This window comes from Syngnathoides biaculeatus, chromosome 23 (assembly GCF_019802595.1).
Source record: "Syngnathoides biaculeatus isolate LvHL_M chromosome 23, ASM1980259v1, whole genome shotgun sequence".
Taxonomy (NCBI): domain Eukaryota; kingdom Metazoa; phylum Chordata; class Actinopteri; order Syngnathiformes; family Syngnathidae; genus Syngnathoides; species Syngnathoides biaculeatus.
Genome location: NC_084662.1, coordinates 11,859,147 through 11,886,518, shown reverse-complemented (window position 1 = coordinate 11,886,518; position 27,372 = coordinate 11,859,147). Strand labels below are relative to the sequence as shown.

General features: G+C 45.7%; 2 protein-coding genes and 1 long non-coding RNA gene across 4 annotated transcripts in view; 2 read left to right on the top strand and 1 right to left on the bottom strand.

Moving 5' to 3' along the window:
- The window catches only part of afg1lb (AFG1 like ATPase b), a 30,294-nt gene extending 10,566 nt beyond the window's left edge, over positions 1-19,728 (top strand). Inside the window, exons 5-12 of one of the 2 annotated variants that reach the window (XM_061811615.1) lie at positions 1,344-1,443; positions 5,205-5,263; positions 13,450-13,532; positions 14,353-14,423; positions 15,643-15,743; positions 17,827-17,967; positions 18,644-18,751; positions 18,858-19,728. In XM_061811615.1, coding sequence (XP_061667599.1) covers positions 1,344-1,443; positions 5,205-5,263; positions 13,450-13,532; positions 14,353-14,423; positions 15,643-15,743; positions 17,827-17,967; positions 18,644-18,751; positions 18,858-19,004 — 810 coding nt within the window. In that variant the 3' untranslated portion in view covers positions 19,005-19,728. The remainder of the gene's footprint in view (positions 1-1,343; positions 1,444-5,204; positions 5,264-13,449; positions 13,533-14,352; positions 14,424-15,642; positions 15,744-17,826; positions 17,968-18,643; positions 18,752-18,857) is intronic. The other variant, XM_061811614.1, reaches the window with a different exon arrangement.
- Positions 10,864-27,372, bottom strand: part of LOC133496266 (uncharacterized) — a 68,491-nt gene continuing 51,982 nt past the window's right edge. Inside the window, exons 2-4 of the long non-coding RNA XR_009793764.1 lie at positions 17,848-18,000; positions 15,615-15,766; positions 10,864-12,157 (exon numbers count right to left, since the gene is read on the bottom strand). This is a non-coding gene — a long non-coding RNA (uncharacterized LOC133496266). The remainder of the gene's footprint in view (positions 12,158-15,614; positions 15,767-17,847; positions 18,001-27,372) is intronic.
- foxo3b (forkhead box O3b) overlaps positions 23,978-27,372 on the top strand; it is a 55,360-nt gene continuing 51,965 nt past the window's right edge. The window contains exon 1 of the mRNA XM_061811613.1: positions 23,978-24,908. Within this exon, the coding sequence (XP_061667597.1) occupies positions 24,375-24,908 (534 nt within the window). The 5' untranslated portion in view covers positions 23,978-24,374. The remainder of the gene's footprint in view (positions 24,909-27,372) is intronic.

Here is a 27,372-nt window from a genome sequence, read left to right as displayed (position 1 = left end):
CTTCGGTAAACCTCTGTGTGACCGACGGTTTATTTTCTTTTTCAAGATACACACTGGACTCATTTGAGAACAATGCATATTAAAAAAAAAAGAAAAAAAACGTCAGTTGGGGAGAGGTTTACTGAAGATTAACGTGTGGCCACAACACGCTTTGTGTAAGTTGGAGACATTTTTTTTTAAATGCATTGTGCCAACTTGGCATTATAAATACTTCTTGGGAATTTGAGATGGACAAGAATAATTCCTACCTGAAGTGAAGTGAGTATTTGGTTGGGCACCATCCATCACGTTTAATTGCCGAGATCCATCAATCTTTTCTGGTCTTTTCAGCTGATATTCCACAGCAACCAACAGCGCAGCAATTCTCGGGCATTGTGGATATTGTGCTCCGGTTCAATGCCCCCCCACACTGTCGAGCAGCTCTTTTTGACCGGCAATATGGCACCTTGAAAATGGTGACGTCACACGCACGAGCTCTATAGGCTCAAGCTCCTCTGTAACTCTGATGAGGACAAGTAACTGTAATGGTAGTGTTTTAAAAATGACGTGTCGTGGTCTTCAGTGTCATTTTTTTATTTTTTTTTTTTTTAACAGTGATATGTGTTTTGTATCGCCACTTGGAACCAAACAATAAAACAAAAGCTATTTTTAAAAGAAAATCTATTTAAAAAAAATTCCGTGTATTGAAGTTGAAAAGAAAGCACAATTCTTGATTAAATTATTTCATGTGCTGACCTCATCGGGCAGGTTATATAGATGCTTTGATTATCGCGCATGACGGCTGTAGAGGATCCTCGCTCCATATTTTTATAATTTTTTTTTGCAAAGAGGTGAAAACTAGAGACGAGAGGATTAAGAACAAAAGTGAGAGCGCTGCATCGCTGATTGAAAGGTCAGAGCCCTTCACATAATAGCCGGCAACTCACAAACGGCCTTGTTGCGGCGTCGTCATCGACCTTTGCTTTGCGCTGGAAATGATGTGGAAGAAAAAAGGCGGCAGATAATTGAACACTGATGCCGCGTGGCGCCCGTGACACTCACGTACACGCGGGCACGCAGGCACGTCCGGATGCGGGCTCCCGGTAAGCTCAATTGATTAGTTTGCGTCCGCCGCCTTGTCCTCATCATCCTGACCATTTGCAGTCATTCCGAGTGGTTGCGGCGTGCACGTGCCGGCAGAAGTGCGCCGGCCGTGGCCAGACAAAAGCGCCGAACGAGCGCACCTGAATGACGCTAATCAACGTGAAGTGCCGGTGACTCGCTTTGACCTCCGCCGCACGTGCACGGGAGTAAAGATGAATCATCAATCAATTTGTCGTCTTTTCTTCTCCTTTCGCACGAAGGTGACGGACATCGCCGATGCCGTGATTTTGAGGCAGCTTTTCCAGACGCTGTTCGAGACCGGCGTGGTGGTGGTGGCGACCTCCAACAGAGCCCCCGACGGTACACAAAATTTGTCAAGCGCTTTTGTCACCGCTGTCGTGTTTCCCGACAACATTTGTGCCACGATAAAAGCTACGAGACGGTACGTGGATCACAGTTCTGAGGACCCGGGTTCGATCCCGGCCCCGCCTGTGTGGAGTTTGCGTGTTCTCCCCGTGCCTGCGTGTGTTTTCTCCGGGCACGCCGGTTTCCTCCCACATCCCAAATACATGCAACATTACTTGGACACTCTAAATTGCCCATAGGTGTGATTGTGAGTGCGCCTGTTTGTCTCTATGTGCCCTGCGATTGGCTGGCAACCAGTTCAGGGTGTACCTTCCCTCCCGTCCGTTGACAGCTGGGATAGGCTCCAGCACTCCCCGCGACCCTTGTGAGGATAAGCGGCAAAGAAAATGGATGGATGGATGGATGCATGGATAAAAGCTGAGTTACACATTTTGAATACAGAATTGAAAGGTGTACAAGCCACACCCAAAACAGTAAAAATTCGTAATTTTACGAGATTAAAATTGTATCAAGAAAAAGTCAACAAGGCAACAGAGTTGAGTTTTTTTCATTTTTTTTCTCCCCAAAAAAGTCATCATCTTATGATAAATGAAAAACATTGTCTTAAAAAAGTCGAATGTTATGAGCAACTGCATTTTTTTCAAAAAAATTTCGGTCACGCAAATCCTATAAACTTTTTTTTTTTTAGATGGAAAAAATAAGTCACAAAAGAGATTTTGACATTTTTTCCACGAGTAGATTTTATTGGAATATTTATTTTTTAAAAATATTTGTAAAAACATTATACATTAAATTATTATTATATTTATATTATGTTAAAATACAAACTATGTTTTTTTTGGTTTTTTGAGAAAAGTTGTGTCCATCCATCCATTTTCTTAGCCGCTTATCCTCACAAGGGTCGCGGGGAGTGCTGGAGCCTTTCCCAGCTGTCGACAGGCACCCTGAACTGGTTGAGGAAATTTATCATCTTTTCTAATCTTGTATATTTCTCCAAAAATTTTCTAATTTTTTGGGGAGGTAATTATTTTCATTTTGTAAAAAGTCTCAATATTAATAAGAATAATATAAACAAACGGCATTCGCACTTAATCGCATTTTCAGCAACCGCTACAATTGGGTTCAGTTAGGTTATGAGTTGGGACTGGGATCGGCGGGGGTGGGGGGGGTGTAATTTTTAATACCCCTAACGCTGTGCATTTACCATTGTGACCGAAATAAAGGTGGCCAATAAAAAACCCTTTTACACAGTGCGAGATGTTTGTGTCAAGTTTGGACACAAAATGCACGTAGCAAGATGTCAATAGACACCGACTCAACATCCCCGATAGTCACGCGCTATTAAGAACAAAGCAACCAAAACGAGTAAACTTAATAGAGAGCCTACTTGGTATTAATTGCGCTGTTAATGGAATACATGACGCCAGAAGGAGAAAATTGGACATGAAAGGCATACATTTGCCGTCTTTATTGATGTGGAGATGGCGCTATCAAAAGGCTCCTCCGTGTGTTTGCTGATAGATTCGAGTGAGTGGACATAAAGAACATTTCAGGGATTTTTTTTTTTTTTTTTTCGGTGTTGTTTTTAGATACTAATGGGGACTCGCACTAGCGAGAAATCTTTGGTGTGGAAAGCCATCATTATGCTGCCTCCTCATATACGGTTTCATTTACTTTAAAGCTCTCGCGCATCTTTTGATTGAGGCTATCGTGTTTAGACGGGAGAGTTTGCATATTCTCCCTGTACCTGTGTGGGTTTTCTCCGGGTGCGCTGGTTCCCTCCCACGTCCCAAAACATGCATTACCCTAATTCGCGGCCTACAGAGCGCACCTGGTTATAAGCCTCGGTACACGGAGTTTCACGCTAGCGCCATGCTAATGATAGCTAACTAGCGCTAGCCTCTTTCAGATCTGTACAAAAACGGACTTCAGAGAGACACCTTTCTACCTTTCATCGACGTGCTAGTTAGCGTGGCGCTACCACTACTAGCGCTAGCGTTAAACTCTTTCGTAAAGAACATTTCAGGGCTTTTTTATGTTTTTAGATACTAATGGAGACTCGTACTAGCAAGAAATCTTTGGTCTGGAAAGCCATCATTATGCTGCCTCCTCTATACGGTTTCATTTACTTTAAAGCTCTGAAACATCTTTTGAGGGTATAGTGTTTAGACGGAGGAGTTTGCATGTTCTCCAGGTGCACCGGTTCCCTCTCATGTCCTCAAAACATGCATTACCGTAATTCCCGGCCTACAGAGCGTACCTGGTTATAAACCTCGGTACACAGAAAGAGTTTAACGCTAGCTAACTAGCGTTAGCCTCTTTCAGATCTGTACAAAAACAGACTTCAGAGTGACACGTTTCTGCCTTTCTTCGACATGCTAACGCTAGCTAACTGGCGCTAGCGTTAGCGTGGCGCTAGTACTACTAGCACTAGCATTAAACTTTAATAAACAACATTTCAGGGCTTTTTTTTTTTTTTTTTCTGTGTTGTTTTTAGATACTAATGGAGACTCGTATTAGTGAGAAATCTTTGGTGTGGAAAGCCATCATTATACTGCCTCCTCATATAAGGTTTCATTTACTTTAAAGCTCTCAAGCATCTGTTGAGGGGATAGTGTTTAGACGGAGGTGTTTGCATGTTCTCCCCGTGCCTGTGTGGGTTTTCTCCGGGTGCACCAGTTGCCTCCCACATCCCCAAAACATGCATTACTGTAATTCCCGGCCTACAGAACACACCTGGTTATAAACCACAGTGCAGAGAAAGAGTTTGCTTGCGCCATGCTAACGCTAGCTCACTAGCGCTAGCCACTTTCAGATCTGTACAACAACGGACTTCAGAGGGGCACCTTTCTGCCTTTCATCGACATGCTACTACTACTAGCGCTATGCTAGCTAACTGCTAGCATTAAAAAATCTTTCTGTGTACCGAGGCTTATAACCAGGTGCGCTAACGCTAGCGCCGCATCATCACATAAACTTCAGGATTGAAAGCGTGTGAAAACAGTCGTGGCGTGTTGGTCGGAAATTACGGTAAATGGAGACGCTAAATTACCCTCAGGTATGACCATTTGACCTTTTTTTCCTCATCTACCGTAGATCGAACTCTTAGATCCATTAATTGACTTTTCCTTTTTTTTTTGCAACCTTAGGACAGCAGCGTTTTAGCATAAGTAAACAACCGCTAGCTAATGAGTCTTTTCAATGATGTCAACGCAGTCCATCACAGCATCCAACTTCCTCCGAGAGAAAGCGCAGTCCCATTGTGGCGAGCTAAAGCCCAAACATCAACAACGACCAGTTGCATCGCACTCGCAGCTGGAGGGCTTAAGCCTCGTCTGTTTGCGCGCTGGCGCTCGTACGTATACGCTGCCTTTGTCTCGGGTTTGTGTGTGAATCCCGACCTGTTTTATCTGTCTATCAGGGATGCTACTTCAGATGTAATTTGTTTCAGCCGAGCTAATTGAAACCCCTATTCAGCGAGCCGCTGTGGATATTGTCCGCCCTGAAAAGGCGACAGTCCTTTCTCTCGCCACCATTGTTTGGGAATGTAATGAATTTTATGTTGCCGCCGCTCTGCCGGTAGAGAAATCCATTTTTTTTTTCCCTCTCCCCTGCTCCCGGCTCTTTTGTCGTACCTCGCCAACCTCATCCTTCAGTTCATCAATAGCCACTTTATGTGCCAATCTGTGGCGGGGAATGACATTATTAGGAGGCTAAACAGCACCTCTAATACAGGCCCTCCCCTCCTCTTTCAGATCTGTACAAAAACGGACTTCAGAGGGACACCTTTCTACCTTTCATCGACGTGCTGAAGGTAGAGACAAAGTCACATCCCGCTCTTGTGTTGTTAATATATTCATTTGTTCCCAACACATGCGCGGGCACACGCTTGCATGTGCTGCCCGTGTTTTGCAAGTTGCTCTTTAGCGGTTTGATGTGTTTTCTGCTTCCCCCGGATGCCTCTCGCGGCATCGCGGAGCCGGCTTTGATCAGAGCGGGCTGAAAGATTCGCAGGAAAAGTGTGAGAGTGGGGGGGGGGGGGGGAGTGAGAGTGAGGAAAAGGTAATACGAACTGAGAGAAAAGTGACGAACGCAGAATGGTTGGATTACAAAAGTAACCCCCCCCCATCCCCCCCGCGGGTCATACAGAGACGATGCGGCCCTTTGCAATTTAAGTAGCTTGCGCCATTATCCTGCCGCGCATCCCAGATCAACGTTGATGCGTTTTGGAGTGATTGTGATCATAAATTAGTCGCACAATAATTTGCCGTGATGCATTTTGCAACACCTCAACGGGCAGCATTCTTTCGCCTTTTCCTGGGATTTAGTCAAAAAAACGTTATTACTTACTGATGATTTGTTTAGAAAGGATTGCTATAAGGTCAGCGATCAGGTCAATGCTCATGCTAGTGCAAAAATCTGACCGGTGTGCTCGGTGTGCTTTAAATTATATACCGTCATTTCCGGCCTACCAAACCGCTACTTTTTTCACACACTTTCAACCCTGCCGTTTATGCAGTGATGCGGCGCTAGCGTTAGCGCACCTGGTTGTAAGCCTCAGTACACAGAAAGACTTTAACGCTTGTGTGGCGCTGACACTAGCGCCGCATCACCGCATAAACCACGGGGTTGAAAGCGTGTGAAAAAAGTTGCGGCTTGTAGGCCGGGAATTACGGTACATACTGTATATAGTGGTGTACAAATTAGGATTGGCTTTAACTAGAGCCCGTTTGAGACGTCATTGGGCAAGAGGCAGGCTTGAGCCTGGACACCAAACAACCCTTCACACTCGAATTCACACACGGTAATCAAGAGTCTTAAGCTTATCTAACGACGCATTTTTGGGAATTCCGCGAGAAACCCAAGTAAACCCAAATCTTCTGACTACGAGGGAGGCACGCTAACCACAATCCAGCAGTGAGAGAAGAACAAGAAAACCAGAGAAGTATTTTCTTTGGTTGTTTTGAAACCCCAACAAACCAGGGCTTGAAAGAAGTGATTTTGTTTGACGTTGTAAAGGGTAACTGCTCTCCTTTGGTACCATTTTGTTGGAGTGCTGATTCTTTTGTACGGTACCTGAAGATTGTAGCGAGGCACACTTCCTTGCCACTATCCGACCGGAAAGGGAAACGCGCAAAATGCTGCCTTTCACCGCCGGGTTGTGTCGTAGAACTGTTAGCGTCCGACCTCCACAATCCAAGGTGACAACGCCAGCCTGATTGAGGTTGGCCTTCCCAAAGTGTACCGTGGTGACATGAACTGTCTTAAGATCTCCCACTCTCCCAACTCGAGGAGTCCACATGCTCTCCACCCCGCCACCAAGCGTCACCCTTGCCCTCTTTAATCCACCCTCATCGCAGTCCTGAATGGCTCTTGTCCCGCTCTGCCCCTGCACTACCTCCCATCTTTCTGTCTTCCGTGTTTCCTTTTGTGAGGCCATCTGGTTTTCGGAGCCGGAGCCTTTTTCCGCGTGTTCGCGTCACTCTCTATAGAGGTCTGCCGCGAAGAGTTAAAGCGAGTTTTTTAGGCGGGTCACCCAAGCTAACTAGCTGACTTTCAATGGATTGAATTAAATGCTCGCAGGAACCGCGGACGCGGGCCCTCCTCCGCGATGCAACTCACCCTTGTCTGTGCATGCCTGACTGTGCCTCAATAGGTGACGAGGGGGTGAATGATGGTGTTAAGTTTTTATTTGGGGGGTGATAGCCAGTGACATTTCCACCCTGTCACCTGGGCTTAAGTGAAAGAGGTTACTCAAGCGCTTTCTCCGCTTGGGTTGACATCTTTATTTAAGAAACTGACTCCTGATTAGACAGTTGAGTCTGACTTTGGTCTCCATTTTGCACTTCTTCAACATTGTTTGCCATCTGTCGTCTCGCGGAGTCCACGATGAAATCTATTCAGTTGCTTGATCCTCTTTTCCTTTTGTAGACAAGGCAAAAATCTCAATGTTGTGTAAAAAAAAATAATAATAAAATAACAAGGTTTAAGGGCTTTTCTATCTTTTTTTTTTTTTTTTAATTTTATGGATACTGCCAGTAATGTAACTAAGACGGACTTGCTCCCAAACTGTCCTCCCTCTCCCACTCCACTTTTCATTGCCCATCCTCACGGTAACCTTTTATCCGCCGCTTTATTCTGTCACTACCCTGTTCTGCTCGCTGCTGTTACTCCCTCCAAGGTCAGACCTCGGTATTTTGCGGCACACAATGCTCCGTATGAGCGCGTCTGTTTTGGGATTGTGGTGGTCTGCGTTTGGGGGACATGACAACAACCCTGAAGCTACATTTAAGTATCTCGGGGCTTCCTGTTGTTTCTAACCTCTTCTTTGATCTGTTCTCTCTTTTTTTTTTGCCATCCCATTGTTAGCAATGAATGTGTCCTGTGCAATCTGAAAATGGAGAAATACTATAGAAAGAAGAAAAGCAAGAGGGTTACGGTCCTCAAGTGGGGACCTTGGATAGAAGGACTGCCCGTGAAGAGGCTGCCGCCTGCCTGTTCACATCAAATAATCGTTGATATCTCGGATGACTGACATTGTCTCCGCGTTCTTTTAATGGCGGGGCAGCCAGTAGCACGCGGTGTATTTCTGACTTTCATATCAGGGTCTAAAATGAGGATCAAATAATGGAGAAAGATGAATCAGTCGTCCTCCTCTTTGGGTGTGAGGACGCTAATCTACTGATTCTTAATTGAATCAGTTACCTTGGTAACCCCCCCCCCCCACACACACACACACACACCTTTTAAACTTGTTTTATGTTTTTTTCCCCGTTTCTGTTAGTGGGATCAAGAATGTGTGTGTCATCATCTGAAGGCAATTGAAAGTTCTTATGTGCACATTATTAAAAGTGAGAATCATTCATTTGGGGAATTCTTCAATCATAGCCTGAGCAAATTATTCAGATTATTAATCTGGGTGGAGGTGGGACTGCATTTGGGATCGGCGCTGAGCCCCTTCCTGTTTTGCGTTAGTCATGGATAGGCTGACAGACGAGGTTAGACTGGAATCCCCTTGCACCATGATGTTCGCAGATGATATTGTGAGCGGCAGTGAAAGCAGGGAACAGGCGGAGGAACAGTTAGAAAGATGGAGGCACGCACTGGAAAGGAGAGGAATGAAGATTAGCCAAAGTAAAACGAGAGGGGTGGAGGAGGAAGAGTGAAGCTCCACGGAGAAGAGATGGCGAGGGCGGACGACTTCAAATACTTGGGGTCGACAAAACAGAGCAATGGTGAGTGTGGTGAGGAAGTGAAGAAAGGGGTCCAAGCGGGGTGGAACAGTTGGCCGAAGGTGTCTGGTGTTCTATGTGACAGAAGAGTCTCCGCTAGGATGAAGGGCAAAGTTGATCAAACAGTGGTGAGGCCAGCCATGATGTACGGATTAGTGAGCAGGTTGGATAGGATTAGAAATGAGCTCATTAGAGGGACAGCCAAAGTTGGATTTTTTGGGGACAAGGTTCGAGAGTCCAGATTTCTATGGTTTGGACATGTCCAGAGGCGAGAGAGTGAATATATTTGGTAGAAGGGTGCTGAGGATGGAGCTGCCAGGCAAAAGAGCGAAAGGAAGACCAAAGAAAAGGTTAATGGATGTGGTGACAAGAAGACTGTGGGTGTTAGTGAGGAAGATGCACGAGATGGCCTTAGGTGGAAAAAGATGACACGCTGTGGCGACTCCTAATCGGGACAAGCCGAAAAGAAAAGAAGACGACGACGAGTAAGATGTGGAATCGTTTACTTGCGTGTGGCGCCCCTACTGGCCAGGTGCAGAAAGCACATCCACCCTTAATGAGTGTGTTCCCCCTCCCTTTTTTTTTTTTTTTTTAAGTGGTTTGCTTTTGGTCCCCGACGCTGTGCGAAAGCCGTTTGAGGGTGGGGGGTCCCGTGCGGGGAGGGGGTCCCTGATCCCGAAAGGTGTGGCCTGCGCGCCTCAATAGATGTTTCCCCAAGAGGGGCAGCCGGAGGCTGGAGGAGGTTGTGAGAACGACCCCGCGGAACAAACCGCGGCTGGCCCGAGGCGGTCACTTTTTAAGGGGAATAGATCATTAGGTGTAATTAGGGTGTTCGCATTGTCACAAAGCCCCCCGCTCAACCCGCAACCACGTAAGAATGAATAAAATCACCGGCACCTACCCCCTCCACCCCCCCGCCCCCGACTCCCTCTCACCCACTGCAGTAGTTAGTAAAAAGACTTTGATGTCACAAGAGTCGTCCAGAACTTGCCAGCATAAAGGCAGTGTTTTAAGCTTTCTCTCTCTCGACCTCTCTATCCCTGCCTCCCCCTCTTTTCTTTCCATGCCTGCACACAAGGCTGTAAGACACACACGCTTGAATGAGCGACAGCCTCACCCCCCACCCCCCACCCCCTCACTCTCCCTCCCTCCATCCCTCCCTCATCTCTTTTTCAGCCTTCCCACCCCGCATTTCTTTGAGGCCTGGTCAATTCTCTTCGGGCTGAACACACACACACACACAAAAAAAGAAGCATCAAATGTCTTCTGCTGCCGGGTAATGAGGGAGTGGACCTCATCAGGGCCCGATAGTCAAGCTATCCTTGGCTTTTGTCGGCGCTCAATGGCACGGCGCTCTTTGAAAGGCTCCAAAGCAACTTTTGGAGGAGTAAAAAGATGAAGAAAAGATAGAGATGGAGCACGCACACAGGGGTGGGAGACGAGGAGATGTAGTCACCCCCGAAAAATAAAAAAGCCACTTTAAGAAAGCAAAAAAATTTAAAAAAAGTATAATTCTGAACGTCGACACTGGCGAGAGGAGCTACATGTGTTTGGGTGACTTTCTTTCAGCGGGGATTTATTGTCCCGTCTGTCAGCTCCCTCGCTCGCTCTCTTCAAATCTTCAACACAACTCGTCAAACATGCGTTTGCACTCGTGCGGATTCCACAAGGTGGCTTCGGTCCTTCACAATACCTCCAAGGCAGCGATTCCCAAACAGTGCCGCCGGGGGGTACATTAGTGTGCCGTGGGGAGTTATCCAAATTTATGCAATTGCTACAAAAAAAAACCCATTTATTCCAAGAAATAATGTATCTTTATTCATCTATTTATTCCAGTGAGGCACAGACAGAACAAATAAGTCCTATTCTATTAGATGGCAGGAAGTACATGCAGTAATTAATCGATCCATTTTTTTGGTGGCATTTACTTTTGTTGGGTGTGCCGTGGGAGCTTTGATCTCATGCATTGAACAGATAGACTGAATGAATATTGTCATTTGTTCTCTTAATATTATTAAAAAAAAAACTTATTATGGGAGAGCCCAAAAGTCACATTATTCTTTAACTTTATTCTCGTAACTTTAGATCGTTCTTCTATTCTGATACTAACGCTCCTTTCTAATAAAAGAAAGTATTTTTATAATGTTAATTAAATTAATTAAAAATATGGGTCAAAGTTTGTTTCAAAAGACAACAAATTTATGTCACCGATGCTTATGCACGCGTTATTTTTGTAGGACTTCATGCATAAAAAAACTTGTAATGTCAGAACTTTTTTCTTGTAATTTAACTTTTTTTTTTTTAACACTAATGCTGCTTTGTAATTTAGAAATATAGTTTTTTTAAAAATGTACACCACGGAAGCCTATTGTCACATTTTTGTCACATTTCGTCCAAAACTGTTTGATTTCCGGATGAAATTGAGGTTTTTTTGTTTTTTTGATTTTGCAGGATTCCTTCGTAAACTCTCGCAAGAACTTGACCGAGCTTTTGTTTCTCGTCACCCCTCAACGGCTCATTTCAAAACGAAAGCCAGCCCGCGAGGGGAAGCGTGGCGGCGGCCGGGCGTGCCGGGGAGCCGGCGACGCGTAGGCGGATTAAATCTCGGAGGATGTGACAAAAGCCCTCGAGACGGATAATCAAGTAATGACCCGCGTGGCCTGGGCCTCATCTGATTATAAATAACGCGGCGAATCATCACGGCTGATTGTGTTTTCCAGTGCCTCGTCCTTCCCTCGCTGTTATTTGCGCACCTCCGCGGCGAGTTGATAAAGGGAGGCCGAAGACAATAGCGCCGGGTTCTAATGATTGTGACGTCTCCCTACCTTCTTCCCCTTATTTCGCAGGCGTCGGCGGGGTCGCGGCGGGTCGACGGAATGACAAGTCCCTTTTGTGCGAGCGAGGGGGAGGGCGACTCCGCCAGGTTGTTATTAAGCCCGATTCCGCCAATTGGCTCGGAGCGGACGCGCTGATATAAAAGTTGACAGCGGCGAAGAATGGCGTATTTCCGGCCTCTTGCTTTATGATGATTGCTAATTATCCCCGCGGCTGAAGGAGGCCAGTGGCAGAAATTTGCTGATTTCAGAACGCGCCGTCGAGCGCTCAGCCGGTCCGCCCTGATGGCATTGATGAGACCGAGGCGCAGTAATTCCCGTCTTTTCTCGGCGAAGAATAGCGGGGATGATGATTACGGTTTGCGCCGTCCTCCCTGGCGTGAATCCTGTTGACATTGTACGCCGCGCCGGGAAAGTTTGAACCGCGTATTACAGGTTGGGCGCTTTGAATGGCGGCCGGGAAGAATGGAGGCGACGCGTTGCGCTCTGTTGTTGTCGCCGCGCAATCCATTCCTCCGTTGCTTGTTTTCCGTTTTGTCGGACCGAGGAAGACGCCGCGCATTTTCGGAGGGGCCGCGGGGGTCCTCCGCTCTTTGCACAATGAAGCGGAAAAAGGTGGAAGAGTTGGAGATGATGGGTCATCTGGGAATAAATGAAAAGTGACAAATAGAGTTTGGGGTATGGTCGGCACAACGCAAAATGTTGTGTATTTCCGCTTCATATTTTTTATGATTTTTCTCATTGTGGTCAGCTATTCAATGAATTTTACAATGGAAGAACCTAATCATTTTTTAGTTTTTCAGTTAATATTCTGCCTGATTAAATGTTTCAGATAAATAGCGGGCCTGTTAGCACTACGACAGGGAAGTTGTTTACAATTCATAAATAGAAATAGACTGAAATAATTGATGTAATTAATACATCCATCCATCCATTTTCTTCACCGCTTATCCTCACAAGGGTCGCAGGGAGTGCTGGAGCCTATCCCAGCTGTCAACGGACAGGAGGCGGGGTACAGCCTGAAGTAGTTGCCAGCCAATCGCACTCACAATCACACCTAGGGGCAATTTAGAGTGTCCAATAAATGTTGCATGTTTTTTGGAATGTGGGAAGAAACGGGAGTGCCCGGAGGAAACCCGCGCAGGCATGGGGAGAACACGCAAACTCCACACAGGGAGTGCCGGGACCGAACCCGGGTCTCCAGCACTGCGAGGCCAACACTTTCCAGCTGTAATGAATACAATTGCACTTCAAAAAATGTATTCCATCAAATGAATAATAAATACATGTCTGTGTTTTCATAATGGCTTGACTCATCAGGTACATGACACGCGGTCCCACAAAAAATGCTCTATCAACAATTATGCCTTGAGCATAAAATGATAAGTATTGATCGACACAAACACTGAAATTAAAAAAAAATGAGACCAGAAAATGTCAATTGTTTTCAAATTATTATTACGTGCAACAAAAAAAACGTGTTTTGTTCCTTTTTTTGTGCATGCCGCTGCTGTGGGATGATTTCGATTATGCTAATTAGCATTTCTAGCAGCACGGTGGGGCTCGGCTGGTAAAGCGTTGGCCTCACAGTTCTGAGGACCCGGGTTCGATCCCGGACCCGCCTGTGTGGACTATAGATGTTCCCCCCGTGCCTGCGTGGGCTTTCTCCGGGCACCCCGGTTTCCTCCCACATCCACAAAAACATGCAACATTAATTGGACACTCTAAATTGCCCCAAGGTGTGATTCTGAGCCCCCTGCGATTGGCTGGTAACCAGTTCAGGGTGTACCCCGCCTCCTGCCCGTTGACAGCGAGGATAGGCTCCGGCACTCCCTGCGACCCTCGTGAGGATAAGCGGCAAAAAAAGTGGATGAATAATTATAATTTCTGAGTATAATTCTAAAATACAACATTATTTTTTTGCATGTGCACAGGAGTACTGCCACACCATCTGCCTCAACTCGGGTGTGGACTACAGGAGGCTGCACAAGACTGGACCAGGGAAACGTTTCTTCTTGTAAAAGCCAAATGCCCATTATTATTATTTCCATGTACGTTTTTTGGGGGGGCTTGGGGGGGCTACGCCTCATTTCCTTGTCAAATGAAGCGCAGATGTCACTCTGCACTAATCACATGCAAATAAGGTAATTGTACATTGCATATAAAAATCTGGGATTTTGTACAACAAAAGATGAGATCAAGATACAGAAAAATCATCTCAAAACCTTTTTCCAGCCGTGCAACTAGATTGAAGAAGAATGAAAGTATTTTCAAGAGAAGAAGTGAAGAAAAAAACACAAATGAACTGTGGTTGCATCAGTCCGCACACCCTCATAATAACAGGGGAGGCGCCATAAACTTGCCATTTAAAGTGTCTCTGATCAACCCAAAATATGGTTCCGATGTTCTAGTCCATCACAGAAACTTGGGGTGTGTCGACTTTTTATAGCGAGAGCAAATAGTGCAGGAAAAGGAGGGATTGAGGGTGATAAAGTCGCCGTCATCCCAAGAGCGAAAGTGGAGTCAGTGGGATGGGAGCGTTAAAAGGTAAATTTCTCTGTTATCAACACAACATTCTCAAGTGCTCTCCACTTTTTGCATTTATGTAAATACAGCGCATCACTCGGTATTTAATAATGCAAACACGCCTCATTTGGATGTGCATGCAACTGGCTAATGCATGTATTTAGTGTCCAATAACCCACCCCATGAAGTAAAAAGATAAGTAGCCTGCTCTTTCCCTGCGCTCGTCGCTGCTCGTGTTTGATGTTGCCACTTCGGCATTATTAATTTCATATTGTATTAGCTCTTTATTGGCCCCGCGTTTGTGTGCGCAGGACGGGAGAGCCCGGTGCAGACGCCGCCTTGGACGCGATGTTCGACGAGCTGGCTTTCGCCCAAAATAGCCGTAAGGAAGATCATCGGTTCAAATGTCTCTAGTGAATAGTTAAGTTGGAATTGTACTTTTTACTTTTATTTTGAAATCCATAAAGATGCCTCATAAGATAGGACCGCAACTTCAATTTTTAGCGGACCAGAGCCAGGACACCGCATTTTAACGTTAGCATCGATCGTGGTTGCCTTGAGACCCAACAATGAAGTAGAATGTGGATTACATTTTGTGCCACATTTCTTCTGCATTTCAATGAACATTGTGCTGCTCCTTCTGGTGAGTGGGCCTTCACCATTTACTGGCATAATACATAAATATGAATATACACGGAGATGGGCACAATTGCATGATAAGTATGTTAGTCATTCTTTGCAGAGGATAAAGAATATATGCTTGAGAGTATTGTTACCACAATTCCCAGCCTGCAAAGCGCGCCTGGTTATAAGCCTCACCCAGTACATTTGTAAAGGAAATACCCTTTGGTACAAACATACGCCGCAGCCGTGTAAAAGCCGCAAGTGCCCACATTGAAACCAACATTGAAACATGAAATATTGACAACAAAAGATGGTACACAGAGAGTTTAACGCTAGTTCCCCTGCGCTAACAGTGCCGGTTAAAAAAAAAACATACCGGTGAATATCACTGAGACACGGCAGTAACACGCTCGCGCGGCGCTAACAGGGCCGGACAGAGAAAAGTTACTTCCTCGGCACATATATTCCACCGGTCTCACTCTCACCTTTTCCGCTCGAGTGCCCCCTTGTGGCCGTTAGAAAAAAAATTGCACAAATTAGCCACATCACCGCATAAGCCTCAAGCGTGTGGAAAGACGCAGTGTATGGGCCGGAAATTAGGTTATATTGTCTACTATTGTTGCGCCACCATTGGTGTTCAAATATCAGTCGATTAAAGGCTTATCAAACATCAAATTAATACTGTTCGTTAGCCCGTCCATGGTATTTTGTCTTATTAGCATTAAGCTAAACTGCTTTCTCTAAAGCAAAGTTATGGGGCTGTTTTAAATTCACCAAGTGTAATTCTCTTTGTTTTTACGTTAACATTGCGAGTAAACCTTCAACACTCGCTAGCGAGCACGGCAAAGCACTACTGTAGGCATATGCAGTTGACTATAATTTGCAGTACACAGTATTTTGCAATATAGTTTCAGCACGACGCACAAAAACAAAATGAATAATGAAATACCTGACGGGACGGGGGTGTGTTTCCGCAGCCGCCGGTCCTCGGGTGCTCACCGTGCTGGGCAGGCAAGTGAGGCTGGCGAAGACCTGCGGCTCCGTCGCGGACTGCACTTTCCACGAGCTGCGCGGCAGAGTGAGTCGTTTAACGCGATTTGCCTAATACATCAACACACAGAGCAAAGATTGATTTATGTTTTAAGATCATTCAGAAAATAAAAGCTGATGCAGAATATTCGCCACTTTAAGTACTACAGTATTCCCTTATGTCACAGTTGTCAAGCTCAAGGCCCGGGGCCAGATCTGGCCCGCCGCATGATTTTATGTGGCCCGCAAAGCCAAATCTATAGAGTCAATTTCCACGGTTCTTGTAAAAATCCGTACCAAAATTTCAAATTGTCATATGTGATAAATGATAAAGTTGAGATATGACAAGCATTTTTGTGTTACCAAACGTGAATAGTTGAAAAACACATTGTCCTTGATTTCTGATGACAAAACTAGTTCATGTATTGATGACATAACTACGATGAGATGATTAAATATTTTTGTTCCACAGTCATAACGGCCCTCTGAGGGAAACCGGAACGACAATGTGGCCCGTGAGAAAAATGAGTTTGACACCCGTGCATTATATTGTGTCCAGTGGTTTAAATTTAGTCAACTGCAGAAATGATTGGCCATCTATTAGATGGATGGTGTTAATTAGAATGATGGCATCATTTGTATACCTACTTTTAATGAGAAGATTCTTGAAAAAAAAATTAACAAACATTTTTATATGTGGAGTGGTGCCTTGAGAGAGAAGTTTGTGCTTCGTGATCACGCCTATATCTCAAATCATCTTTTCCTGTTGAAATGAATGGAAATGCCATTAATCCGTTCCAGCCCCCCTCCCCCAAAAAACAGCATGAATAGTTATGTGTGTCTTTATCAGGAAAAATAGCCCTCCATTAAACTGCACATTCAACAGTCATCCATCCATCCATTTTTTGGCATTTATCCTCACAAGGGTCGCGTGAGTGCTGGAGCCTATCCCAGCCGTCAACAGGGCAGGAGGCGCTGTACAACCGGAACTGGTTGCCAGCCAGTCGCAGGGCACATAGAGACGAACAACAGCCACTCATAATCACACCTTGGGGCAATTTAGAGTGTCCAATTAACGTTGCATTTTTTTGGAATGTGGGAGGAAACTGGAGTACCCGGAGAAAACCCACGCAGGCGCAGGGAGAACATGCAAATTCCACACAGGCAGCTCCGGGATTGAACCTGGGACCTCAGAACTCTGAGGCCAACGCCTAACACACTGCCACCTTCAGCAGTCATGGCATAATAAAAATGAAAAAAATGAAAAATCAAACAGTTTTTGTCACACTGCATCAATTATATGCTAATCCTTCTGGTGTGCCCACCCTGGCCGCCTCATGACAGTATAAAACAGATTAACACATGTACCGTTCTTTGGCGCGCCCAGTCTTCTCCCTCGCTCATCAGTGCGGCACTAATATTAGTCATTCTACGCATAAGATAGATTCTGCAGACTATTTTGCATTTCGCATGAGGAGCAGGACTGTAATCTTACATTTAGTTTGACATTTTTGAATTAGTAATTTCCTGTACATGTTGACGGAGAATGGATGGAACACTTTTTAGGTTTAAACTTCAGCTCTACAGATGCCACGTCCAGGTAAAGACATTTACAACTCCACATGTAAGTTGTGCCCCCCTGCCGCTGACTCCGCGCTTTGTTTTCCAGACTCTTTTGCCTTCATTAAACAGCTTGTCGCACAAAACTAAAGGTAACATCAGCAAATCTCTCACTTTAACCAGCAACTCGCGCACACCGAGGTCCTTCGTTATTGACGAAATCCTCTCCACAACTGGCAACATAAAGAGTAGCTCCTTAATGCCCGCGCGCGCTTTCGTACGCATTGTGTCAGACTTTCCCCTCCACCGACAGCCAATTTTCTGCTCAATGCCAAAAAGGAATTCTCTTGACGTTCCGCTGAATAGATGGGCCGGGTTTTGTCTGCGGCGTGTGTCTTGTCATTCGCTCTTGATCGATGTCTGGCGTCCTTTTTCTTTCGCGCGGCCGTCTTGGACGGCAGAGAAGATTAAAAAGACATAAACAATAAGGTGGCTTTTTCGCATTGAACTTGTAATTTGGCACAACTCCTAACGTGCTTTCTCCACATCACGTGTTTTTTTTTTTTCCCCAGTCTCTCGGCGCCAGCGACTACCTGGCGTTGGCGCGGGTCTTCGACGTTGTGTTCATCCGGCGCGTTCCCATGCTGACGCTGCGTGCGAAGGACCAAGTCAGGCGCTTCACCACCCTCGTCGACAACCTCTACGATAATAAGGTGTTCGGGCTGATCGAGCAGGGCTTCTAAAACCTAAAAAAAAAAAAATAATAATAAAAAAAAAACAACAAAAAAAACATTCAATTAGATTTTAGACTGGAAAACATAACTCCTGGTGTAGTGGTTGAGCAGCTGATGTTACACCAACTTTGTCCTGTAGGGGGCACTGCTTGCCAATTTATAGCTGGAGCTTATTCCAGCTAACTTGTTGCCAGCCAATTACAGGGCACATAAAGAAAAAAAAAATACAGCTCGATTCATTAAAACTATGAAAACTAAGGCCATTTAATATTTGAAGTAACATATTCACATAAGAGGCGGCATGGTGGATCATGCTGGTAAAACGTTGGCCTCACAGTTCTGAGGTCCCGGCCACGCCTGTGTGGAGTTTGCATGTTCCCCCCGTTTTCTCCGGGCATTCCGGTTTCCTCCCACATCCCAAAAACATGCAACATTAATTCGACACTCATAATTGCTCATAGGTGTGATTGTGATTCCGATTGGTTGTTTGTCTCTATGTGCCCTGCGATTGGCCTCCTGCCCGTTGACAGTTGGGATAGGCTCCAGCACTCCCCCGCGTCCCTCGTGAGGATATGCGGCAAATAAAATGGATGGATGAATATTCACAGAAATATAACCATCAGTGAATAAAAAGAAATCCAATATTTTCCGACAGGTGAGGGTGGTGCTACAGGCCGCAGCGCCGTTAGATCGGTTGTTTGTCCACACGGGAGGAGAGGATGAGCGGGACCAACAGCTCTTGGACGACTTGGGCCTGAAGGAGGTGCGAGCACGATTCCTCCATGTGTTTCAGAGTTTCCTCTCTCGTTTTTTTGTCCCGTCTGCGGTCGTCCGTGCAGCGTTTCGTATCCCTGCGTTGTTCTGTTCAGGAGGCGGCGGCGCATCTGTCCCTTTTCACGGGCGAGGAGGAGATCTTTGCCTACCAGCGGACCGTTTCCAGACTCACAGAGATGCAGACGGACAAGTACTGGATGGAGGGGGATCGTAGAACCACCAAGAAACACTCCCATACATAATTCTGAAAACCAGTTATGTAAACTGTATATAATAAAGCCGCATGCAGATTTTTTATTTTATTTTTTTTTCCCCAAATGTGAGCTACCTCACACATTGATGTACTTCACATACCCAAGAACACAACACACCACATGGATACCAGCTTTATAGCACCAAGACTAGCCACACATCATCCAGACTACGGCGAACATGCAAATTCCACACAGCAGGGCGTGACCACGGATTCCAAGCCCAACATATTAAAGCAATAACACATTCAATTGGGAAAAAAATGGACTTACTTTGACGTCATTACTTCTCCCCAAAGTGCTTTCTTCGCAGTGATATGTTTAATTCTGAGCTGTTTGAAACCAGGCTTAACCTTGGAGGTTCACCCCGAATTTATTTTCAATAAATCATGTCCAAAAAGCTAATTGAAACAAAATTGCTGATCTCAACAAATTAAGCCCACGTGCAGAGTAGTTGGCTGCTGGCCCCTGGTGTTGAAAGGAGGGAACGTATCATGTATTTATTTTTAAGCACAATGTGTTGGGTTTTGCTTTTGTTGCTATTGTGCCAAACATATATATGCGTTCATCTGAGATGATACGCTGTGGCGATCCTGAAAGGGACAAGCCGAAAGGAAAACAACAACAACAACGTTATAGTATTATCGTTACTATTATAACTTACAGTGCCAGCCAAGACAAGGAAATAAAGACTGACACATTTTGGATTAGTGGGACCAAACTGTAAATGTTTTTCCATCATATATCCATCAGTTTGCAATAGATCCATCCACCCATCCAATTTATTCGCCGCTAATCCTCACGAGGGTTGCAGGGAGTGCTGGACGGAGCCTATCCCAGCTGTCAACAGGCAGGGGGCGGAGGACATCCAGAACTGGTTGCCAGCCAATTGCAGGGCACATGGAGACAAACAACCAATCGGAATCACAATCACACCTATGAGCAATTATGAGTGTCTAATTAATGTTGCATATTTTTGGGATGTGGGAGGAAACCGGAATACCCGGAGAAAACTCTTCGCGGGGAGAACATGCAAACTCCACACAGGCGGGGTCGGGATTGAACCCGGGTCCACAGAACTGTGAGCCCTACGCTTTAACAGCTGATCCACCCTCCCTCCATAATAGATTTAAATAGAAAAATAAATTATGTATTATTGTATAAAACAGTTCCACTGTGAGTACACATACACAAAAAAACGCGTTTAAATCTATGGCTACAGGAGCTGGAACAGAGCCTATCATTTTGCGTATTGGAAGCTTCCCTTTTCCCCCTGTAGGTGGCAGCACAATGCAACCAGTTCCTACAATGGATGAGCTTCTCCCTCTTCAAGGATGAGGTCATCTTTATGCACCATTCCAGCCCGGACCAACAAAGAGAAAATGTGCTCCCTTCAGACGCGTTCTACTGGCTAAGTGACCCAAAAAAAAAAAAAAAAAAAAACCCATCACCATTATGATACCACAAAAAAAAAAAAAAAAGAAAATTGTGCATCCAACTATCCTTCCCACAAAAGGTCTTGTTGTGTCGGATGTAAAGTTGCATCATGATAAGGAAGCATGCTCAATATGGGCTCTGGTACTCCATACAGGGGTCAAAGGGGGTCATGGAAGGTGACGAGACATCGCTTTAAATTCAGCATCACATGCCCTATTTTAGGCGGTACGGTGGATCAGCTGGTAAAGCGTTGGCCTCACAGTTCTGAGGATCCGGGTTCGATCCCGGACCCGCCTGTGTGGAATTTGCATGTTCTCCCCGTGCCTGTGTGGGTTTTCTCCCGGCACTCCTCCCACATCCCAAAAACATGCGACATTAATTGGACACTCCAAATTGACCCTAGGTGTGATTGCGACTGTTGTTTGTCTCCATGTGTGTCTGCGATTGGCTGGCAACCAGTTGAGGGTGTACCCTGCCTCCTGCCCCTTGACAGCTGGGATAGGCTCCAGCACTCCCCGCGGCCCTTGTGAGGATAAGCGGTGGATGGATGGATGGATGGATGGTTAGAAAAGCCCACCAATTTATCTGCAACAAAAAAGGGTTTTGGGTACAAACTGTTAAAAAAAAAAAGATAAATCAGGACTGAAAACATCATTCCGGTATTCATAAATGCCATTTCCCCATTATCGCCAGCATGTTTGAGTACATCAAGTTCTCCGTGGGAGTCAAACTGCTGCATCAGGTTGTTCTCTTTTCTCAAAAAAAAAAAAAAAAAAACAGACAACGTGCGCCTCTGCTGTAATCCAGCTCTCTCCCGACTGCCTGCGAGCTTCCATACCGCACGTAGCAGTCTATAACGGCGCTTATTAATAATCCATAACATCCCGTGATCATCAAAGGCGCTCCGAGCAGCGTGGCGCGGTAACTGAAGTCTGTCACCTGTGTATTTATCGCTTTTAAATGTTCAGTTTTCATGTTTAATATATGAGACGAGCATTTCTGGCCTTTTTTTTTTTTTAATAAAGCAAATTATTCATAATATAATTGCATATGACATAGTTTGGTGAACCCTGCCTAAATTATAACCAAACTAATGTAGGAGGCTTTGAAATACAGCACTTATTCCATTGTGTAAGAGTACTAACAAATATTGTAAAATTTGAAAACACTCTTGACATCAACATCCATTTTTTTTTGTCGTTTATGATGACAATAATGCACTCGTGGCGTCTTATTCCGGCTTCGTCCCTGGTGAGCGCGCATTCCCGCACAGGTGGACACGCGGGAGACAAAGAGGAGCGCTTGTTTTGATCGTATCAAGAGGAAAAAAGAAGAACGGGAGGAGGGAAGACTCTCACTCGCTCTCCCTTTCGCTCTCTCTCGGAAAACTCAAGCAGTTGACGTCATCTTTGGGCCAGGTGGATAAAGCCGGGAGGGAGGCAGAGATGAAAAACTGAGTCTCAGTGCACAGGGACGGCGTGATTGACAAGTGTGGTTAAAAGTTCACCCAGGGTGAAATAGGACAATATTCAATATTATTGATTAAAAAAAAAAATACCCATTTTTGTCACACTGCTTCAATCGAGCGGCTCCCCCCGGCCCTTCTGAGGATAAGCGGCAAAGAAAATGGATAGATGGCCATCGTTCTGCTCTTTCCGGTGTCCCTACATTGCCCACCGGGGGGCGCTACAAGAATGAAAGACTTCTCACAATTCATGAGTCCAGCACTGATGCGAGCAACTCTTTGCAGAGGATAAAGAATACATGACTGTGCGTGCTGTTATATTGTCTTCCACATGTTGCTGTAGCACTTGTTTGATCCATTGCTTTAAGGCACAGGTGTCAAACCCAAGGCCCGGGGGCCAGATCCGGACCGTCATGTGATTTTATCTGGCCCGTGGAGGCAAATCACGCGTAACAACTTCCACGATTTTTTTGCTAAAACTCAGCACCAAAATTTCCCGTCAAATCCTAAATGATAATATTGAGATATTGCAAGCATTTTCGCGCTGCCGAACAGCAACAATAGTTGAAAAACCCCTTCCCTTGATTTATGATTCCAAAACTGCTTCATAAATTCCACGTGTAAATATGATTACGCGGTCAGAGATTTTTTTATGATTTCACAGTCATAACGCCCCCCTGAGGGAAACCGTAACTACAATGTGGGCTGCGACAAAAATGAGTTTAACACCCCTGCTTTGAGGATTGTAGCACTGTAACATAAATGCTAATTAAGATTAGCATTAAAATTATGCACCAGCATGAAGGTAACGAACAAAAAAGCTAAGCTATGCGCTTGTCGTAAATACTTGCGATGCAATTCTCTCTTCTGTTTAGTCTGACACAACACTTGTATCTCAAGTCAAAGATGGGAAATGCCATACACGGGCAAACTAATAACATCAATGTGGTGATGTTATGAGGATTTAAGGCAGAGATGCAGAATGAATAAAGATACATTATTTGTTGTGAGTAAACAATATTTTGACCAATTAAAAGAAATCTGGGCGGCTCGGTGGAGCAGGTGGTAAAGCGTTGGGCTCCCAGTTCTGAGGACCCAGGTTTGATCCCGGCCCCAACTGTGTGGAGTTTGCATGTTCTCCCCGTGCAACATTAATTGGACACTCTAAATTGCCCCTAGGTGTGATTATGAGTGCGACTGTTTGTCTCTATGTGCCCTGCGATTGGCTGGCGACCAGTTCAGGGTGCCCGCGGACAGCTGGGAGGGGCTCCAGCACTCCCCGCGACCCTCGTGAGGATAAGCGGCAAAGAAATGGATGGATGGATGAATTAAATCTGATCGTTTCCCACGGCACACTTATGACCCACAGCACATTGGATGGGAACATACGTGAACACAACCTGCGCAGTAACACATGTAGATAGACAATATCACAATACTCTCAGATATGATTTTTATCGATTGCAGTGACTGAATGAATGATATTACTGCATATTCCTGAGTCAAAGTAGTTGAATAAAACCGTGCTCGTCTGCTGTATTAAAATGCTGCCCGTTGGTAAAGTCGCTCGCACCGGAAGGTGCAGCGAAGAATTAATCTCGGTGAACAAACTGTTTAATTCTTTATAATCCATTTCATGTTACCACAACATCATAACAATAGTTATTACAGACAAAACCGTTATTAGGTTTTGAGAGGAATCAGATTATATTTGCATTTGCTTTCCGATCCCCAAAGTGGAAAAAATTAATTACAAGAACAATTTTTTTTTTTGTGAGGAATGAAAAACTAGTGATTTGAAGCACTTTGTTATAAACGTCAACCATTGTCAAGAAGCCGATTTGGCAATGGCGACGTGAACAACTGTTGCTTATAGTCGAATCCCAGCTTGGACGCGAAGGTCTCGGTCCCCCCCGACATGTTCAGACGCGTCCCGTTCCTGCAGTGTCTCTTTAAAAGGCGCAGCCGCGCACGAACAGGATCCACCAGGGGGGCTGGACCTCGGTCGCCTCGCACGCTTGTGACTTGTCTGCGTAACACGCGCGCGTGCGTGCATCGAGATATACAGTACAGTAGGAAGCGGGAGGGGGCGAGGTGGCAGCAAGCAGTCTTGGGAGCGAGGAGAGAAGGCGATGGCGCTTTTGGGGATGTTTTAAAGTCTTGCGCGCGAGACACTCGAGGTAATTGTTGTTTTTTTTTTTTTTTTTTTTGCGTTCAGTTCGGGACTCGGTGCGTTTTTGCGACTGTTGCTCAGGGTTAGGGCATTTTTTTGGGTTTTTTTTTTTTTTTTTTTGCGCTCCCTCCGCGCAGACGTTTTAAGAAGGACGACGACGGGAGTTGCAAGCGCGCGCGACCCCGCATTGCAATAGCAACAAAGGACGAGAGCGCGCATTGATGGGACGCGACTTTGACAGGTTTCGGTGTCGTCGCTCCTAAAGTCTAAAGTGAGAAGGTCAACCATGGCCGAGGCCGCGCCCCCCGACGCCGTGGCCATCGACCCGGACTTCCAGCCCCAGCAGCGGCCGCGCTCCTGCACCTGGCCGCTGCCTCGGCCGGACTCGAGCGCCGCCAAGCCGGACGGCCACGACATCATCCCGGAGGAGGACGACGACGACGAGGAGGGCGCGCACCGACAGCACGCGGCCATCGTCGGTGCGGTGACGGACGACCAGAGCGGCGGCGGCAGCCCGCTGGCCGACGGCGCGCTCTCCTCGCCCGGCCAGGAGAGCGGCGGCTCCCCGCTCTCGGGGCACTCGCCGCCCGCCGCCTCCGGAGCGCTCAGCTCGGGAGGCCTGGCCGTGCATCAGACCCCCAGGAAGGCTTCCTCTCGCCGCAACGCGTGGGGGAACCTCTCGTACGCCGACCTCATCACCAAAGCCATCGAGAGCGCACCGGACAAAAGGCTGACACTGTCCCAGATCTACGACTGGATGGTCAGGTCGATCCCCTACTTTAAGGACAAAGGAGACAGCAACAGCTCCGCTGGATGGAAGGTAAAAAAAAAAAAAAAAAAAAAGTCCCACACATGCACACAACTGCTCCTCTTTTTCTCTGAGCCCAGCACCCCTCCTTCCTCCATCAAAACAAAAACAAAAAAAGCATGTGCCCCGACAACACTCGCAAGATCCAGCAGACTTTGACGAGAGCCTCTCGTTCTGGTTCTCTTCATAATGTCCTTTATTGCCTACACTGGATCACTTTTTTTTGCATCTAATATACCATATTATTCGCAAAAATCTAGTTGAGTGTAGATTTTGTCAGCAATACAGCGCTATTGAAATTGGGTCAATTGATTGGTGAAACTCAACTGAGCGCTGTACAAATATGTAAGTGCTGGAGTTTGTTACATATTGATTTTTTTCCCCACAAAAGGTGGAATTGAAGCACTAAAAATAGCTTTTCATTTCAATTTTTTTTATTATCCATGTTACTGTATGTAGTAAAAGCCCTGTGATTGGCTGGCAACCAGTCCAGAGTGTGTACCTTGCCCAAAGTCAACCATGATAAACTTCACTAATGAGGGCAAGTATACATTTATGTACAATACATTTTTTTCATTCACGATGCTACATCAGATCTTAAACTTTTGGATCCTATAATGTGTATTAGTTGGCCATTTTAGACATTAACTACAACACTGCTTCACTAGCTTTAAAATCAAAACTTCATGCCAGGAAATTTCTCGTTCAGTGTTTATTTTATTTTGAAATGTGATCATTTATTTTGCTGATAGTAAAGCGACTGTATTTCGATCTCTAGTCACGTGTATGCGTGTATTTTAGCTCCATCGTGGTGGTGGTGGACTCAATTTGTTGCTTATTTCATTTAAAAAAAAAAAAGTGGTTTCCCAGGCCAAATTACATACAAATTAAATTACATACTGCATCAAAATTTGATACTTGTGATAGCTGTGTGTTTGGCTGGCGACCGAACTAAGGTGTCTACCGATCGGCACACCTTCACCAGTGACGTCTTATAAAGTATCCAGAGAAGTATTAATCTAACAATCAATGTGTTCTTGTGGTATGAAGTGATGTCAGCCACGCTGTCCGCCGCTCAGCCGCCTTACTGAGCAGAAAGGAAACGGCGCTAGGTGTGCCTAATGATACGTCCGGCGGTGACGCGAACGCTCAGGTCTTTTGTTTCTCCCCCGCTGCGAGCCATGTGCATGACAGCAGTCCTCCCGGGCGCAGCCAGAGACGTAACTGGTTTATCTGGAAACACACTAGCCCAGTTTGTGCGCCTCGCAACGGCCATTTAACTTAATCCATTAATAAAGTCGAGGACGGACTGCGTACACGTCGGGCTACAGTAATGCAAGCACGCCGTGGTCGTGAGAAAATATTTCACGATACCAGAAAAAAAAAGAAAAAAGATTTCTTTAGGGAGTGGAGTCTTTCGGTTTTTTTATATTTGGAAGCCGACGCCATATGATTAGCGCAGCGTGCGTCGCCTTGTTTGCCATTTGTTACGTAAACTCCTGGCGAGGAACCAAGCGCCAGTGTCTTGGGGTCAGGTAAGCGAGCTTGCTTCTGCCACGAGTGGGAACGATTACATAACGAGTGTTCTGCCGGGACTTGAGTCGAAACTTTTGAGGGGGGGTGGGGGGGGGATGCTTTGAAAGGCAAAGATCGAGGGTGGGTGGGGTGGACCTCCCCTTCAACGAAAGACGTGGGCTGGGTGAAAAAGAGGCCCAGCGGGTCAGGGCAGGAGCAATGGAAAATTCTGACATCAAATGAAATATACTACACACAGTATACTATTTTGACTCTGGTATAAGCTTGTATATGTTCCCATTGAAACGCCAGTAATCTAGTATTATCTAACTTTCATCATGGATACCGACGTGACGTCGATTAAAAACCGACAATGTATAACTGATGTGGAAAAAAAAGGTCCAGAACTTTGACCATTCCGATGAACGCTTCTCGAGTTTTGCTATGCGATCTGGCATCAGGTTTTGTTGGTGTGTCTGTCAAGGCTGGGTTCTCTCTTCACCCCGCAGGGGCTGTTACTCCTGGAATTTCGGGCATGAGGTTCCAGGCTGTTGGGGTGGGTTTGGGTGTGGGGGGTGGTGGGTTAGTGTTACGCTAGATATGTCCATAAATCTCAACGGGTCTTTTTTTAGTCCTCTTAGCAGAAACTCTTAGCGTTAGCAAAACATCAACACATAGTCACCTGAACTGGAGAACACACGCGGCGATTTCTGAACACCGAGACCGATTTTTCAAAAGCAAGTGACCCCGACAAAAAAAAACAAAACTATTTTTACGTTATAGTGAGGACTGTTACCCTATGACGGATGCACCGCACACTTATCTAAAATGATGTCTTTTGTTGATAAGTCACAAACGACTTAGTGATCTAACATTTACAATCCGGGAGAAAATAAACGGTTACACTTGACACTGCAAGGAAATAATCTTTTAAAAATTACTGGATCTTCGCCGACTTTAA